The 18,259-nt window shown below is 43.4% G+C and overlaps 1 protein-coding gene across 4 annotated transcripts in view; it reads left to right on the top strand.

Moving 5' to 3' along the window:
- Positions 1–18,259, top strand: part of chico (insulin receptor substrate 1 chico) — a 39,333-nt gene that overhangs the window by 2,593 nt on the left and 18,481 nt on the right. The window contains exons 2-8 of one of the 4 annotated variants that reach the window (XM_077631568.1): positions 4,441–4,539; positions 7,884–8,018; positions 9,836–10,151; positions 13,279–13,427; positions 14,211–14,353; positions 14,755–14,964; positions 17,925–18,023. In XM_077631568.1, coding sequence (XP_077487694.1) covers positions 7,917–8,018; positions 9,836–10,151; positions 13,279–13,427; positions 14,211–14,353; positions 14,755–14,964; positions 17,925–18,023 — 1,019 coding nt within the window. In that variant the 5' untranslated portion in view covers positions 4,441–4,539; positions 7,884–7,916. The remainder of the gene's footprint in view (positions 1–4,440; positions 4,540–7,883; positions 8,019–9,835; positions 10,152–13,278; positions 13,428–14,210; positions 14,354–14,754; positions 14,965–17,924; positions 18,024–18,259) is intronic. The other 3 variants (XM_077631570.1, XM_077631569.1, XM_077631571.1) reach the window with 3 other exon arrangements.

Here is an 18,259-nt window from a genome sequence, read left to right as displayed (position 1 = left end):
GAATGCATTTGTCTGTAGCTCGTAAGTTTAATAAAATTCTTTGAATGGATGGACTGAGGTTGTGCAGGATTCGAGAGACATCAAAGCAGTTAGTAGCCACAGCTTGTAACATAGCACAAATGCTTTGCCACTGTTTCTTCTTTATTAACATAGGCTCCTATGGGGGGGTAGCTTTGCAATGTAATTCTGACCTAATGAACCTGGCCGAAAACTGCGATAAATGTAAAATTGTTCGCAAGCATAGTGCTCGCCTGGGAAACTGCCTGTAATAAAATCTGTCATCAAAAAATATGTGGCTTAGGATTATAAAAAATTGGTACCTGAAAATTAGCTTCACATGATATTGTGCCTTTTGTGTTAGGTTGGTAGGATATTAAATTAGTTCCTTCTTTTTTTTTTTACACCATAAGTGGCAGAATGTATTTGTAGCACAGATGTAACAGCAAACTGGCAAAAATCCCAGTTTTTTTTATAAGTTACATAGTTTTCTTGTTTGCTTGCCTATTGCAGTTGCTTGCTGGCTGAGCTCGCTCGCGAAAAGCTGGGTAAATTTGGTCTAGGCGTGGTTCATGTTTTCTAATCTCTTGTAATCTCTTCATTGTACTTTGAAGTATTCTCATTATGTGGCTAGATCAAGTAAATTAAGAAAATTTGCCTGATTTTATAACATCAGAGTACTCTGCAACCACAGGAAGTTTTTCTTTTTTTGGACCATCTAAACGTAGCGTAAAGCAATCTAAGTTTCATTTTTTATGTTAAAATGTGTTGTGGCAGCATAGGGCACATTTAAGCAGCCCCAAGCAGTTCAGTTGACTGCCTCTCAGGCCGCAACAGTTTGCACACAACACACCAGAAGGAACAGGTTTAATATACCAAGCCATACTACGACAGTCGATGTTGCTGCCACTGTCCAAGGCTTCTTTTCTGGGGAGTCCCCATTGAGGTAGAAAATAGGTCTCACCACAGGAGGGAGTCCAGCTGCCACTTCTCATCTTCATCTGTCCTCATTCTTAGTTTGCCCTCTCAGTGACATCCATCTCCCCCTTTTTTTCACCCTTTTTATCCTGAAGTGGCTGATCTGGGTGGAAGCCGCCGCGGTGGCTGAGTGGTTATGGTGCTCGGCTGCTGGCCCGAAAGATGCGGGTTCGATCCCGGCCGCGGTGGTCGAATTTCGATGGAGGCGAAATTCTAGACGCCCATGTGCTGTGCGATGTCAGTGCATGAACCCCAGGTGGTCAAAATTTCCGGAGCCCTTCACTACGGCGGCTCTCATAGCCTGAGTCGCTTTGGGACGTTAAACCCCCATAAACCAAACCAAACCATGATCTGGGTGGACAAATGATGAATTTTGAGTCCAACTTGACAGGGAAGTATCATGAGCTGTCAGTATCGGCAGAATTGCAGAAAAAAAAAGGAGATATGAGTGCTGTTTGTAGCTTGTGACACGACGCAGCATTCTGTTCAAAGCCAGTGCCATTTACTTTCTTGAGACATTACTCTATAGGGCAAGGGAAGCTGACAGCCCAGACTCCATGCAGTCAGCTTGTGTGAATAGTGATGTAAAATTTTCGGAAATTTTGAATGCGGAAAGAAAAAAAAAACGGAAATGTTTTCTTCCGGAAATATTGGATGGGAAGCTACTCAAAACAAGAATATGCAGATAATTTATATCCAGGTAGGCTCAAAGTTAGTCACCTAAAAAGACTTTCATTGATTCTTGTTACATACATGCAATATTGCTATTTGCTTTGGCTTCCCAGACGCTGCCATCTGCTGGTGTGTGTTACTGATGGTGGACACTTTTGTATGCTCTCCCACCCATGGTTAGGCAAGGAAGGTGCATGCAGACCAGTACTAAAATGTGCGAGAAAGAGCCGCTTGAAGGTCGCCTGTTCAGTCTGTGCACGACGGCGTTTTGAAGGTTCCGTCTGGTTATGTCTGTCCAGAAGCCAATCTAGTGGTGTTGTGAGATGCAGGAGTATGTTGTCAAAACTTGACTGTGCCAAGGGAAAAAAAATTTTACACTTACACTTGATGAGGGGTTGAGACAAACTGTATGCACCTGTGGGACAGGTTTGTTGCTAAGAGCCGATACTGGCTTGAAGCCCTCAAGCTACTGTGAATTGCTCTCGCTAAGAGGGCAGTTTTTTGGCGGCTGAGTTAGACTGATGTGGCAGGCACTAGAAAAAAAATCTTTAAAAAAATATAAAGCACACTCATATGGTGACTGCACTCGTTGCAATGCAAGAATGTATTCATTTCGCATCATCAGAAATGAAAAATAGTGAGTGCTGTAGTGGTGCCAAGACCAGAAACTACTGCAAGCTCCCCCTACTCCTTTTTTTTTTTCTTGAGGAAGTACAGTCTTTAGGTATGCGGTAGCGGAGAGGTAGCAGCTGATTGAAAAATCTGCTTTTAGAATGTCACCACCTGTAGCAGGCCATGCTTATGTTGTTGTGGGCCCTTTCTTGTCCCATCGTGGTTTTGCGCTATTTATGTGGCTACATCCCAGATTATTTTGGTACTGAAAGATAATACTAAATAGCGTTCCTACACAGTTTCAATATTGACTATAGTAATTATTCTATACCTCATTTACACCATATCCGTTTTATCTATTTTTTCTCTTTTCCACCCCTCGGCAAAAAAGTAAAACTGTTGTTGCCCAAAATCCTCGTCGTCTTTTCTTTTCAAGCCCTCCCATTACTACCTGTGAGCGTAACCAAATGTATGTACCTTTGTACCATTGAACCCACGACAACTCTGGATTCAGTTTTTAACACTTACCAGAAACTGCCACTCCCGTACAATAGATGGCCAATATCATGGGGAGGGAAGATAGAAGCAAGTTTAGGCACACAACGCTTTGAAACTGGTAGTTTATGGCAGTGTTGTAGGCGTTACCGAAAAAAAGTAACTAAATACGTTACTCGTTATGCTAAGAAAAAGGTACGCGTTACCACCCTACGTTACCTATAAAAAAAAGTAACACGTTACCGTTACCAAAAAAAAGTACCGCACGTTACTTTGCCGTTACTTCATGGCCATAAATTTTGATTAGTGCGTCTTCGCCTTAAGAACTCACGATAACAATTTTATAAAGCTCATATTTTACATAAAACTTCTAGCCCAAACAACCATTTTACGCGATATCCTGATTTAACGAGAATACGTTGCAGAAATGAGCAGGAGCTTAGCAATGTTATAGTGTCCTAAAGTTGCCTGTAGAGTTACAAGTGTTAGATTCACTCTGTTGCACATGGTGAAGCCATCTTCTGAATGTGGCATTAAACACAAAATGGCACTTCCGCATCAATTCTAACTTCACAAAGAAAACACCGCTGAGCTCTCAACAAATTTACAGTAATTCTGAAAAATGTGATGTTCCAAAATGCTCAGCATGCATCTACTCTGTAGAGAATTGTGTGTGTGAGTGGTTCGGGAAGGGGAGCTAGGCAAAGGCGAGTGTGGGAATGCGTGTTCGTGCACGTGTTTCGTGCTTTATGGCTATTGTCTTTTTTTTCTTTAGTTTGGTGCGTCGTGAAGGGCAGGTGTTTTCTGGCATGCATGCGAGCCGCAACAAAGATCGTCGAAAGCGCCTGTTTGTTTATTTGCAACATCACTTTAGGTGCTCTGAGCTTTTTTTTTTTCTAGAAAAAGGGAACGGAGTGGGCGACAACTGGAACGAAAAGTAACTAGTAACTTGACACCTCACGTCACCGAAAAATGTTAACGTAAGTATGTTACCCGTTACAGGTCCTAAATGGTAACGAGTACGTTACTAAGTTACCGAAAAAAGTAACGCGTTACCGGTAACGCCGTTACTTGTAACGCGTTACCACCAGCACTGGTTTGTGGTGACTGAGTGGATCGCATTTCTTTGGGTCCATGCTGCCTCAAGCATTTTTGCTTTGTATTGGCACTACTCGCTCCTTCCTTCCTTATGATATGTAGTGCCAGTGTTCCAGGTGTAGCCCACAAAACTGCCCCCAACCGACGCACCATCTTCCATTCTACAGTTGCTGAAGAAAACCTCCAAGTTGGCTGAGAAAATGTTCGGCATAGTGTGTCGTTCTTAAAATTTTTTGTAATATTTTGCACTAGGCATAGCAGTAATGCAGCATGCCTAGAGGTAATGTGAAACTTGTTAGTGCCGGTTTACCTCCCTGCCTTTTCTCTTCTTCCTCCTCCTTCATTCAGTGCAGCACAGGGCACACACATTTACCTCTCTCTCTCTCTCTCTCTCTTTGTATTTGATTCAGTTTCAAAGCTGTACTATTTGCGCACCTCTGTTACTTAGGCCCTGTTACTGGGCACAGTAATTCTCTGACTTGTGGTTGCATGTTGGTTCAGGTGTCATTTTTGAGTGATTGGTGTATTGAAGATTTGCGTGCATTTGTAAAGGTCGACTTTGTGTGTATGCGCACGTCTGTTTTGCAGAAAAGGCAATGGCTGGAATCCTATAATGGAGAAAACTACACCTTGCAATAGCGTGGTTGCAGGTTTGCTACTACTACAATAAGACGATGCTAGTCTTGTGTGAGTATTCAGTTTGGCTTGTCAGACTGATGGGGAGAAATGGAGAGCAGTCTATGCTATGCTAAAAGTATAAAGGTCGTTTTAGGCAGTATTATGGAGCTTACATTCCACTCCTGGTGCTCCAAAGCTGTGGAAGTGGACAGAGGTGACCTTCTCAGTTTTAGAGCATTGCGGTGTACTAGTACTGTTGAAGCCCCACAATAGTTGTACATACACTGGTCTGTTAACTTTTGACACAGACTACCAGTCAGTATGCATCATATGCTAATGTTTGACTGCTGTAGTTGATTTGTTGATTGCCCTTGAGTACTTCTTCTGTAGCACTGTTCGTCTTTTCTATATATATATATATATATATATATGTATATATATATATATATATATATATATATATATATATATATATATATATATATATATATATATATAAGGCAAACGAAATGAGGGGCTCATTTGACAAACATATGAAGTCAGTTTTGGTGACTGTTGGCTTCCTTCATAGATTTATACTTTAACAAACCATAGTTTTCACATGCATATCTAATTGATTAGTGCGGCCACAAGGGCTAGCCTAGTGCATGCAGCCTACCGAACAGCCAAAAAAGGACTGGCATATAGTCTAAAAGCAAGATGCCTGTGCAGTTGAATTTCTTTTTGTATGTATACTCTCCCCAAAGTATTAATGTTAACATGAATACAGCTTAAAAGTATTTTAATCTTACACGACTCAGAACTGCAGCATGTCATGATAAGGAGGTGATTGTGATGAAGCAGGTTTACTCGGTATATAACTTGATGTTTGCAAGCTTTTGTGGCATATAGCAAACATTGATGACACAACCTGGCCTAAGTGGCTCATAGATGTTAGTACGTCAGAGGCTTATGAGCCCACATAATCTTTGGCTGTGTCGGTCAGCGCACCACTTTGCGTCACAGCGTACTGGGCAGTCAGGCTTTACAACCAAAACTGAAATTTTCCACAATGAGTATTAATAATAGATGTCCTATTTTTAATTCTCAAGACCTAATGGAATTGCTGTGCTGTGGGCTTTTAAGTTGAAACAAAGAGGAAATTTTCATGTCAGTAATTCTATAAACCTGGTTCTCTTTTCTGCCATTTTTCTTTATTTTTTAAACTTTTCCTCTTCCTCCTTTGTCATCTTGCCTATTTAGTTACCGATTTCAATAATCGTTGACAGGAAAACACTTGTAGTAGAAGCGAGCGTTCAGATGTGTGCATTTTTCTGAAAACGGTCTTTAAAAGCGCACTGGGTGACTACAGTAGGATTTAAAAAATACAGTTGGTAACACTGGGCCACGGTCCACAATGTCCTATGTTTGCTAGCCAATCACAACAATAAACGAAATCATCTTTTTAATGTTTGACTTTATTAAACAAGCCAGGTATCAAACTTCTAAAGCTTATAATTTTATTCTTGTGATTAGCTTGTTTAGGTAACAAGAAAAGTTTCAGCAATGTGCTACTTTTTTGTGGTGGAGGAATTCTGTGCAGCAGTTCTGAATGTGGGTGGAGCTTCGCTGCAGACTTCAGTTGTGTCCGACTGTAGAACTGCGGGGTAGCAACACTCGCGTTAAACATTAATGTTATGTCTCGCTCTGGGAACGTGATGGTACATTCCATAAATTTATGCCTGATTAAACAGGAACAGAGGCCTTGAAAGAGTCATTGCAGCTGTAGTGACATTTATTTTAAAGCGGCATGAGTATTTAATGAGACACTAAACTGAATTTTAGTTGCGCTGTGTTGTAGAGTGAGCTCCGTAGGTCACTACTGGAGCTTCCATCCAAGCTTGAGCACTTTTCTTTTTTTTATATGACACAAAAATAGATGACAGATTTCCAACACTGGCAACCCTGGCAGCAAATGATATCTATGGAATTAAGTAAGCCTGGGTCACCCCATGAAATTAATCCATGCCTGGTAAATATAGTTGAATTTCCCTTCCCATGCAGCCTCTCTTTCTGCAGCTGAACAATAGCTGTAATGCCACAAGTATGGCCGAGATCACAAGACAAAAACAGCAATGCAGCCACTGCTTAATCTTTTTAATTCACTCCAACTGTTACGCTTAGTAGCTCCATGACCCGAAATTACGGCGAGTGAATAAACAACTGTTGTATTTATCGTTTTGTATGTGTCATGGGACTGTGTACCTGCGTTTGACATTGTTACCACTATTTAGGTTCTGAAACCAAAACCAAAATTACACTGGAAAGGTTTCAGTTACAAATTATTTACCACACACAGGCAAATTCCTTGTGTTGGTCTATATTTACTGATGCCTTTTGCACTATTCTAAAGAAAGACGCCCGTAGCAAAAAATTTTGATGTGTCTGCTTATTTTAAGTGAACACTACACGGTGTAATGTTGCTTTAGTTTGTAGTATAATCCAGAAAAGGAGCAACTCATATGAATTCAGAAAAACATGGAATAAGTTTTAATAATTCTTCAAAATTGCAGCAGCAGTTGCATCAGTTTGCTTGTTGAGTTCAGAATCCACATATGCCTTCATGGGCCCAAGCAGTTTATTTCGTAGTGCAGCTCCACATGAGAACATTAAAATGCATTTATTCAGTTAGTTGCTAAGCAATATTACAAGAAACTTTGAATATATCGTAAAGGTCTTGCAGGGCCGAAAACATGTGGTATTGTTCTAATTAAACACTGAGAAAATTTTTTTTTCTTGACCAGCAGTCTGTTGTGCTTTATTTGTTTATTTTGTTCTACACTATGAATTCATGTTAGAGTGCTTCGTTAAATCTAGATGGTCTTGCTTCAGCATGCAGTGTGGTTGCCTTAATCTGGCTGCCGTGAAGCTGGCCAGTCTATAGGCCACTATTGTTCTTGCTGCTGCCATTCGTGCACACCCTTATCAAGCTACCCCTCCTCCTACTTGACGTTATCTTGCAAACATGCTTGCTGCATTGAGAGAAGGAGAAGGGAAAGAGATGGCGCATAACGTTGGCCTTCACTCTGCCGGTATGCTTGGCTTTGTGCAGTCAACACTCGACGTGCAAAGTGCGCATTGTGTGTGCATGTTGTCGAAGCTGGCATCCACGTAATGTGTAGTTGCATTCTGTTGCTCTGCTTGTGGATCTGGAAGGTGGAGCCGAATGCCTCAGTTTCCATTTGTATTGGCTACGCAGTTTCGTAGCTGCCAGCTGGCATAAAAGCTCCCGGGCCGCTGAACGAAGAGCAAAGCCCGTCCGACTTTTTTCTCCGTGGGGTTGTGGTTGAGGACGTCGTAATAAGCTTCCAGACCCCCCCTCCCCCTCAAAACGACCAATGTGTGGCGTAATGGTAGCAAATTTCTTGTGGCAGGTAATTGAATATGGGACCAGACTGACACAAGCCATGTCAACCAAGATGAAAGACACGTCGCGGGGAAGCGGGGTGGTCTCCCTGGCTGAGCAGGCCTCGGACATCCATAAGACTGGATACCTGCGCAAGCTGAAGGTGAGTCGTGTTGTGGCGCCTTGCTTTTATTTTCTTTTTTTTTTAGGCTAGGCAGGTTTGTTGCCAACTTCATCTACAGTCTGTCAAATTTGCATTTGGCTACAGCACGAGGCACTTTTGAGTGTTTTGTTGGCTTCATGAGGCGTTTGGTGCGTTTGGTGACGTATGGGGTCAGCTGTGTGGTGCCTTTACTCATATACTGCTTCCATTTACCCATGTGCGCGTTTCACAAGCATTTGCTTTTTTTTTTTTCATTTCTAAATGTTTTATTAACTGAGGGAACATTTCTTGTCTGTAGATTCAATAAGTTGTCATTGTTATTACTGATGTTTTTGGCAATTGCTAACAAAGGCAGACAACATTACGGATGTTTCTTAATTTTCTGCATCATCAATACCTCCTTCTTTAGTCACGGGACATTAATGCTTTAGGTGGTTTCTTGATTTGTACGCATCTGCCTTCAGCTAAACTGCCTTGTAGTAATATATGTGAGTAAGTGCACAGTGATGCTATGAAAAATTAAGTAAGTTGACATAACATGATCAAACAATACTTTACAATTTTTTATTGGCTGAATTTGCCACTGCTCTGTCTTTTCGTAATTGTTCTTTATATGTGATTGCAAAAAGGGAAATCTTGGACTGTTCATATGAATGGGAAAACACTGAGGTACTGTTCAAGCTAGGTGTACATAACAGTTTATGCATGGGATGGGTTTCTTGAAAATGCCAGCAATTGCACAGTGTTGTGCAGGTTGGTGACATGTTAAAATATACATTTGTGCAATATGCTGAGCTACATGCTAAGTGTGTGAGCAAAGGTTGGCGTTGCAGCAGTAATGTGCGACACTGTTCACTTCCTTCTTGGGCAAGCCAGAGTTCAGGCTGTTACACCCGCTGTCGGCATGAGTTTGTGGAGCACAGCTGTGGCAAAGAAATTAATTATCTTTATTTTCTGCACATGTGTTAACCACGCTCTGATGTGCTGAATTCTTGTGTAATATATAAAGTAACCAAGCTTTCAAAGCGCTTTTGTGCAGGTTAGCTTGAAGTGCTTACGGCTTTATGAGGGAATAACTGCTAGTGGTAAGGATGTGCAAACATTTGGGAACTTTTGTGGATGTACGTGATTTTTTTCACTCATCCACATGACTGAAGAAGTTTTAATTTAAGGCAGAATTTTCACTTTTTGCTTGAGTGAGGAAGATCTTTGACCTGCTGGAGTTTAATCTATGGTAAGAAGGATGTGCTCGTTTTACATAGTTCCACTGTGTTAATGTTTCAGCCTGCTAGGACAACAAAAGGGGGCCAATACAATAATCGCACTGTTATCGTTTGGAGTACGTATTGAATGCGAACTACAAGAAGAGTGGATGTTCAAAGTTATATGCTCCAACCATAGTAAAGAGCAGTCAGGGGGCTCCAAAGACTAAGAGTGGACATCCTTGAAGTTTCGGTTTTATAATATGAGTGGCTATTAGCGTGATTGGTAAATCTGCCATTGTTTGACTAAAATGGCTACTCGTGCAAAACGTGGGCCGTACTTAAGCACATGGACACCACAAACTACATTGCAACGGTGGTGATCGCTGTGCTTAGCAAAAAGTGGAGGTGGCCTGCGTGGAAATGTTTGTTACCGCTCTTGCTGTAGCTTTGGTGTAGGCAGGTAAAGAAAGCAGTGTTTTCTTCCTCTTTTTATTGCGTTTGGAATTAGTAATTGAAATTTTTTTCTTTCATGCTCTTTCTATTTTTATCACTCGTGTTAATGTTTTGCTGTTATCTTACCTCCTAACAAGATTCATTCACTGCCTCAAACAGACAATGAAAAAGAAGTTCTTTGTCATGCGCCGAGAGTCTGAAGCTGGGCCCGCACGTTTGGAGTGCTACGACAGTGAGAAGAAGTGGAAAGGCGGTGTACTACCCAAACGGACAATAGCGCTTCGGTCCTGCTTCAACATCAACCGCCGTGCAGATGCCAAGCAGCGGCACGTTCTGGCGCTCTACACTCGGGACGATTCTTACGCGCTGGTGGCCGACAATGAGGCTGAGCTGGAGGCTTGGCTCACGGAGCTGCTGCGGCTGCAGCATGGCTCGACTGACGTCGACGGGGATGCCAGGCCCAAGCCCTTCTTCGGTCAGTACAACATGACTTGGGTGATGATCATCTGATTGCTTTAGCTGCATAAGGGCCTGTGCATATCTGTACAGTAAAGACTTTTTTGCATCCTTACTAATGTGCACACTCCACACTCAGAAGCACAGTCACCAGTGGAACTTTCAACTTAGTGACGGAATAAGGGCAGATGAGTGAATAAAATGTGCACACAGGAGGTAGGAAATTGGTGAACTCACTGCAGCGTTACCTGCTGTCTCAGTGACTTTTTGAGAACTAAAAACAGCACTACGGAAGACGAGACAAGAGAAGGACAAACACCAGCGCTGGTGTTTGCCCTTCTCTTGTCTTGTCCTCAGTAACGCTGTTTTTATCCAGTTCTTCAAAAATGTACCAACCAACCTGTACAGTTAAAACTCGATTTAACGAAGTTGAGGGGAGCTGTGAATTATTTCGTTAAATCGAGAACTTCGTTAAATTGAATGAGGCATTTCTTGGGCACATAATTCAGTACATTCGATTACAGTAAAACCTCGTTAAAACGTACCCGCTTAAACAGTACTTTCGTTTTAAAAGTAGTAAAGTCAAGTCCCCGACTGAGCACCCATTGAACATAATGCATTTTGCATCCGCATAAACCGTACCAGCTTATCGCGGTCGTATCGGTTAGCACGTACCATTTTCACTTTTCGTCGCACTCGCGCGTGACGAATTCACGCCGGTAGCACCGACCCAAAGGACGGTTCGGCTAGCGGCGCAACAATCTTCCCTAAATACCGCCGACGGGACGGCAAGCCACACAGCTAATGACAAATTGGCGCCAAAGTTGGTAATCATACAACTAGCGCAATCTTTAGGGGTCCGTATGGTCATCGTCATGACCCCCCGCGCTACTTTCGAGTGGGTAGCGCCAACACCACGACCGGCACCGCTAGCGCGTATGAAAAGAAACAACAAAAATTTTTACTCGACAAGAAAGGCCCGAGGGGACTACAAATTTATTTTCCGCCAAAGAAGTCGGTGATCTTTGCCTGCGTGCGCTTTGTGAGCAACGGCGTCGGTGATCTTTGCCTGCGTTCGCTTTGTGAGCAACGGCCGCACCGATTTCTCGTAGGTCTGAAGTGCTTCCAGCGCGTCTTCCGTCCCCTCGTGTGCGCCGGCAAAATGTCGCAGCAGATCGAGAGCATCCATCACCTGACCTGGTGTCGGCACGGGAGCTTCGGCACCTGCAGGGTCGTCGGCAGCGTCTTCACCCGTCACTCCCTCCACGCTTCCTACAAGCCGCAACATATCGGCATAAGTCAAAACTTCCGTTGTGACTGCGTTTGCGTCGGCGTTCACGTAGTCTGAGAAACTTATGCCTGTGGGCACTTCATCCACTGAGCGAAGGTGTTCCCAGGCATCTTCATCCTCGTGCACGGCGCTCGCGCAGTCCGGACCAGCTTCGGCAGTTTCAGGGCCTAGTGTACCGAAACCGGCAGTCCTGAAGCAGTTGACAAGAGCGAGCTTTTTGTTGGAGCAGGTCTCCACTCACGGGAATACTATTCTTCGCCCGCAAATCCATAAACCAGGCGAAGAGGGCCTCTTCCATTTTGCTTTGAGGAGTGGTCTTCAGCGTTTTTTTGCGCGAGAGATTCCCCGACGAAGTGGCACGGAGGATGTCATCTTTCCCTTTCAATATTGTGGAGAGAGTACTCGCTGGAATGCCATGTGATGCAGCCACGTCACATTTCTTCTGTCCACTTGTCACAGCACGAATTATGTCCGCTTTCTCGTCCAGGGTAAGCCTTTTTCGTTTCTTGCAGGGCTCCATCTGCTAGTCAGGAGGGTTAGCGGCGCGCTTGCTCGCACACACCACGTCCGCGTTCACGATAGCAAGGCTAGACTGATGGAGGCCTAACAAGCTGAGCTTGACAAAGACATGCGTTCAAAGGCACGGGGAAATCCGCACAAGAGCGAACACAGAGCACAACACACAAACACACACAAAAAAAACACGCGAACTGCAACAGCGCCGTCTATGATTTGTGGCACGAAACTTTTTTACTGCTGGCGCCATCTCGTGAGCTCGACTCAAAATTAAAGCTCGTTTTGCGCCGCGCAGTTTGAAAAAAGCGACGGGATGAAGATGCTCCGCGCTGTTACCGCTGACTCGCAATCAATAAATTTTGGGGTGCTGTCTACAAAATAGACCAAAAATTAACACTTTTTCACCTTTATTTCTCGAAAAAAGGTTCGTTAAATCGGGACAGATCACGGAATCGGTTTCGTTATTTCGGGTTAGTCAAAGCATTGAACCCTATGGGCGTCTGAGGGGGAATTAGGATACCTTCGTTAAATCGAGATTTTCGTTAAATCGGGTTTCGTTAAATCGAGTTTTGACTGTATTTGCCCTCTTCTGACTTTTTGTGGCCTACCAAATTCTTTTCATGCTTACAGGGGTGCTTAGGATCGCGCCAGTCAAGAATGCACTCGGATTCGTGTGCTGATAGTAGAACAACATGACCAGTTTCTTTTTTTTATTGACCATCACATTTAGTGTAACTTTCATGGTTATTGCAATGTACCACAGTCACCAAGATAGCCATTAGTTGAAGTTGCTAGTGCTCATCGATATTAATTATCACTTCAAACATTGTTTTATTAGACAGGAGCTGTACGCACTACAAGGTGCTGATAGTTGCCCCTGCGGGTCTAGTGCAATGGCGTAGCACTTGCAGTGTGAACAACTGAGGCCACACATTTTGTCCAAGACTTGGTTTCTATAGGCACAGCGGCAATAGCATAGCTTGAAGCTCTAATATATATATATATATATATATATATATATATATATATATATATATATATATATATATATATATATATATATATATATATATATATATAACCTTACACTATTCCTGTTACCCATGTCATTGAGCACTAGCTACGCAACGGTACTGTGTTTGTATGCAATTAGTAGAGCATTGTAGAGTGCCGCCGCCATGCTACCGCTATTGTTCCCAAGGGGCTGGGGGAGTGGTAACATCAGCGGTATGCAATAACAGTATGCTAAAACGATTTGCTTCTCACAGCCTATATTGGTAGCTTTGGACTGCCCAGCCTCATGCTTTGTCACTTCTCCTGTCCGTGCACATGCGTGCAGAACATGTCTGGCAAGTGAATGTGAAGACAAAGGGCCTGGGTAGCAGCCGCAACATCACTGGCCCCCATCGACTCTGCCTAACAGCCAGTGCGCTCACATTGGTCAAGATGCACACGGACCAGGAAAACCCCGAGACGCTTGAGTTTCCGGTGGGCTGTGCTTCTCTACCTTTTGCCTGCCTGCTTGTCTTCCTCCACCCAACAACACTTAGCACCATGCAGGCTTCATAGCAACTGTCTTACCTTCCCTGAAGGAAGCTGGGACATGCTTCTTTTTTTTCTTCACGATTAGTCATATGCAATGATTCACAGTGATCGCAGAGCACAATTGCCCAACTAGCTTAAATAAATAATAATAATAATAATAATTGGCTTTTGGGGAAAGGAATTGGCGCAGTATCTGTCTCATATATCGTCCACCTGAACCGCGCTGTAAGGGAAGGGATAAAGGAGGGTGTGAAAGAATAAAGGAAGAGAGAAGTGCCGTAGTGGAGGGCTCCGGAATAATTTCGACCACCTGGGGATCTTTAACGTGCACTGACATTGCACAGCACACGGGCGCCTTAGCGTTTTTCCTCCATAAAAACGCAGCCGCCACTAGCTTAAATAAAAGAATCGCTTTTTCATACAGCATTCCTTTTTGTCTTTTTGTTGTACCATCTGCATTTAAGAGCAGCATAATGTCGAGACTATTTACTATGACTGCTCTGCTTGCTGTTATCACACAAAACAGAGTGCAGAGTAACAGGGCTGGAAGAGAGATGTAATGTGTGTCTAAATGGTAGAACATTTAACAGCCTTGACACTCTGCCTTGCTCTTAGTAGTCACAGTTGCCAAGAAGGAAGAAGAAAACGTGTTTTAGTCGTTTTCTTTCTGGGCAGTGGTGTTGACCGGGATTGCTAAAGTTGTCTCACTGACATTCTCTCGCCCAGCTGATGAGCATCCGGCGGTGTGGCCACTCCGACTGCTTCTTCTTCATGGAACTCGGTCGCTCCTCTGTCACCGGCTCGGGAGAGCTGTGGATGCAGACGGAAGACACCGTTATCGCTCAAAACATGCACGAGACCATTCTTGGGTGAGCATGACGTAGTTCTGTTGTTGTTGCAGTGATTTTAATCTTTTGGCGTAACTTAATTACGTGCTGTAAGTTCATCCGACGGCAACTAAATATCTGGAGGAGTTTAGACATTGGACTGACACTATTCTTGCTTCGAGTAGTTGTTCCGTTCAGCCTTGCGGTGCCATCTGCTAGCTGTCCTGGTTAACATAGTTGGTAAAGAGACTGCTCCAAGCAGATGGTGGTCATGTTTGAGCTCAGACCATGGCAAACTTTTCTTCACCTGTGAAGGTTTCGGGAAACTTTCCTTTGTAGCTTTATGGCTGCACTCGGATGGATGATGCCAATGGGAAAATATTCCCCTAATTGAAATAGACTCCACTGTGAATCACCTTGTGCACTGTTCATCTCGTTTCCAGGGCAATGAAGACCTCTCGCAACAAGGAAGAGCTGGGTCCCTTCACACGCCCCCGAAGCTCGTCGACCAGTGAGAACAGCAAGCCCATCACGCACAAGCGGCCTGCGCATGCCGTGGCCACTCCGCACGCTTCCACAAGCTGTCGGGACCGGTGTGACTCTATGCCGACATCCCGCAGCCGCAACAGCAGTGAGTCACACGCCGAGACCAGGTCAGTATCTCCCTCTTCGCAATTGGTTTACTTGTTCGCACATGTTCCTGGTGACTGGCACTGTAGTCACCTGTGAACATCGCTCTTTTGCGCAGATGGGTTTTTTAGTGATTTGTGCGGGCACGGAGAATCTGCTCGACTCCCTTAGAATGAACTACACCTGCTCGTATACATGTGCGCATTGTCATGGCTATGTACACCCGGCTTTGTAAATTTACGGAATGCAACTTCACCAAAAAAGTAATTTTATTTCCTTGCATCCACAGTGCATGGCTTTAGATTTCATGGTGCACTGCGTAATGGGCGCACCCAAAGTTGGGCAGTTTATTTAAATTCTAGGCTGCGTGAAAAGTAGGAAATAAAATTCTCTTTTCTGATATTGTGTTCCATGAACTTGTGACTAGGATGAACAGCTTGTTTCAAAAGTAATTGAGTCACAGCAAAAAGCAAGCACTGCGTTTATTCTTTCTTTGTTGGTTTCTGTTTCTACATGTAATGATGTGACATGAGAGTGTGTCTGTGTGTGGCTAGTACACCAAGGCATATGAGCAGAGCCCTCGGGCTTGGCCAGGTCTGTTCATTTTGTGGCCATCTTACCAGAAACAGAAGCAAGAAACTTCGAAGTCATCCCTAATAGCCGTACAGTGCCTTTGCGATGAGTATAGATTGAATACACGTCAGAAGAGCTGTACGGTTAGAGGGATTTTAGCTGGGTACACAGTGTGGGGGCAGTGCGTTTGAAGCAAAAGAAATTGGTAGTCTGTGAGCGACAATTACAGGAAAGCTGTTCTGGTTCCCTTTGTTCTTATCTCGTCATGATTCGTAATATCAGTTTACAACATTTGTGTTAACTGAATTCTTGCTTAAGTTCTCTTTCTACAGGCTTGCATGCTATCATTGGAATAATGTTTCAGCCCTCAGGCGTATCCTGCTTTTGTGTAGTTTTGTGATACATAATGTTTCTCTTTCTAAGTAAGTTTAATTGTAAGAAATTGATTGTTTGTTTCCTACCTATATGTCTCATTTGTTCAGCACTTTTTCTTGCAGCATGTGCCGGCTATGCCAGGTTAATGGTGTTATATAAATATTTCATATTTATGTTTCAACAATTTTTAGTTTTTCTCTGGGGCGTATTAATGGCCATCCACATTTTGAACCTGCAGAGTTGAAAGGTCATCCTTTTCATTCAGAGGTCAAGATTGCAATCTGCATGCTGCGCAGTGTGCATGCTTTGTGGCTCACATGTTGTCAAGATTTGTAGAGGAGTTTTGTCCTGTTGTTACAAGCAGCAACATTAATTCAGTAAAAAGGCTTTATTGTCTTTTGGATTGAATGATGATTCACTAGTATAATTGTTTAATTTGGATCAGAGAAAAAAATGTTTAGTGAAAGCTGCTCAAGAAACAAAAAAAACTCTTAACTTCATTCTATGATGATTCCTTAGATGTGTTACGCACTGCTGCGAGTGAAGGGTGCACAGCGTCGTGTGAAAGGAAAGCTGTGTGTGAGGATTGCACTTGGTGTGACTTGTGTCCCTGCACAGCGGTGTTTTGAATCTGCGGCATTGTTTGCAAGAACCCAGTTTTAGTGCACCACTGGGGTCAAACGTATATGGGGTGCGGGGTCTGCGAGAAGCAGGCGTGTTAGCCATGCCACATAAAATTCCTTTCACTTGTATGTGCAGTGAGTGGGGTGTGCCCTTCGAATTCCCGCTGCCTGTGCAGACAGAGGGGAAACCTGGCTTTCGGCACTAATAGTACATTTAAGTCATGACCTCACTTCAGTTATTCTAGCTTTGCCTATGGATATGTATGTGATATTGCTGTCTCGTGCAGATTTTTTTTCTTAATTCCCCCCCCCCCCCCCCCCCCTAAAAAAAAAAGCTTTGTTGCTATGATGAGGCTCTGTGAGTAAAAAGAAAACTACATTTCCCTAGATTTATGCACTTAGATTTCTTGACATGCTAATTTTTGTTATCAGCCAGGAACTGAACTGTTTCAAATTTATGTTAGTATGTTAGACAGAATCAATTCACTCTAACCAAGTCTGTAATGTGCCACATGCACATATGATATTGCTCGATAGCTTGTTACATAAGGTTACTGACTACATGAGCAGCAGCGTATGTTGAGTGGAATTTTTCAATGGATTTCAATGTGCGTGTGGGCATGTGAGCATTCTGCATACCGCTCATTGGTGCTATTCAAAAATTTATGATTAGAAGTATTACATGAGGAAATGAGATTGCTTTAAGCGTAAGCTTTGTTTGAATGAAGCAGATTTGGCATACATTGAATAGCTGGTTCAAAGACAGGAATTACTTAATAATAATAATAACAATGATTTATTTCCATCACCATACAGTCTTGGAGGGGATGGGAATAAAAGCGGTTATCGCTTGACAAGGTCCCCACCCACTGTACAGCAAGTGGGCGGTGGCATGCGACGGCACTTCTGTGAACAGACGTACACAATCACCAGTGTTTCTGTTTGGATGATTGCAGTGTAGTTTGGATGTTCGGTCTTTTTCAGAAGTGTCTGGCCAACAGGGTTAGTTGTGGAGCTGTGTAGCAGAAAACTTGCAACACCAAAAGTGTGCAACATCATAAAAATATGCCTTTCAGATCATGGTGCCTCCTTTATCAGTTTTGATCTCTAAAAATTGACAGTGTCATGAAAAGTCATAGCAAGGCAGCACATATATTTTTGTCACATTATGGCCTGACTTCTCATTCATCATGTATATTTTTTAGCACTGATGTCGAAGTCTTGTATTGTTGGTTGCTGAGCAGGAAAACCCTGACTTGAACATTACGATTTTGTTTCTTTTCTTGTCTGATCTTTTTTTCTTGAGCATCACAAGTCTTCAAGGCATGCACTCTTTTGGTGCACATGCTTTTTGCCTTGCCACCCACTAAAATTGCTGCTGCCGTGTCCCGCCCATGGGTGGCAATTTGCAGTGGGCTCCCTCGGACCCACACCGCTGAGTCAACGGCCAGGCCCCATAGCTCTTACGGGAGGACCTATTCGGTCTCCCCACCGTCTAACAACCCCATCACGTAGGTCCCCATGTGCTTGCGAGTGTGCTTGTGTGGGTGCGTGCGTGCATGTGCGCGTCTGTGTGTACGTGGGTGGCACCTGCCACCCTGGCCTGGTGTGCAGAATTTACACACAGACCACGGAGGAAGATGCAGTGCAGGAATGCAAACTGACAAGACCTGCTTCTTTGTTAACGTAAACAGTAGTGTTCAAAATGTAATTTCTTCAGGATCAAAAGTCTGTCCTGTCATTTTTT

Source organism: Amblyomma americanum, chromosome 7 (genome assembly GCF_052857255.1).
Source record: "Amblyomma americanum isolate KBUSLIRL-KWMA chromosome 7, ASM5285725v1, whole genome shotgun sequence".
NCBI classification, from domain to species: domain Eukaryota; kingdom Metazoa; phylum Arthropoda; class Arachnida; order Ixodida; family Ixodidae; genus Amblyomma; species Amblyomma americanum.
Note: the sequence above shows the minus strand (reverse complement) of the source record. Positions and strands in the feature narration are given on the sequence as shown.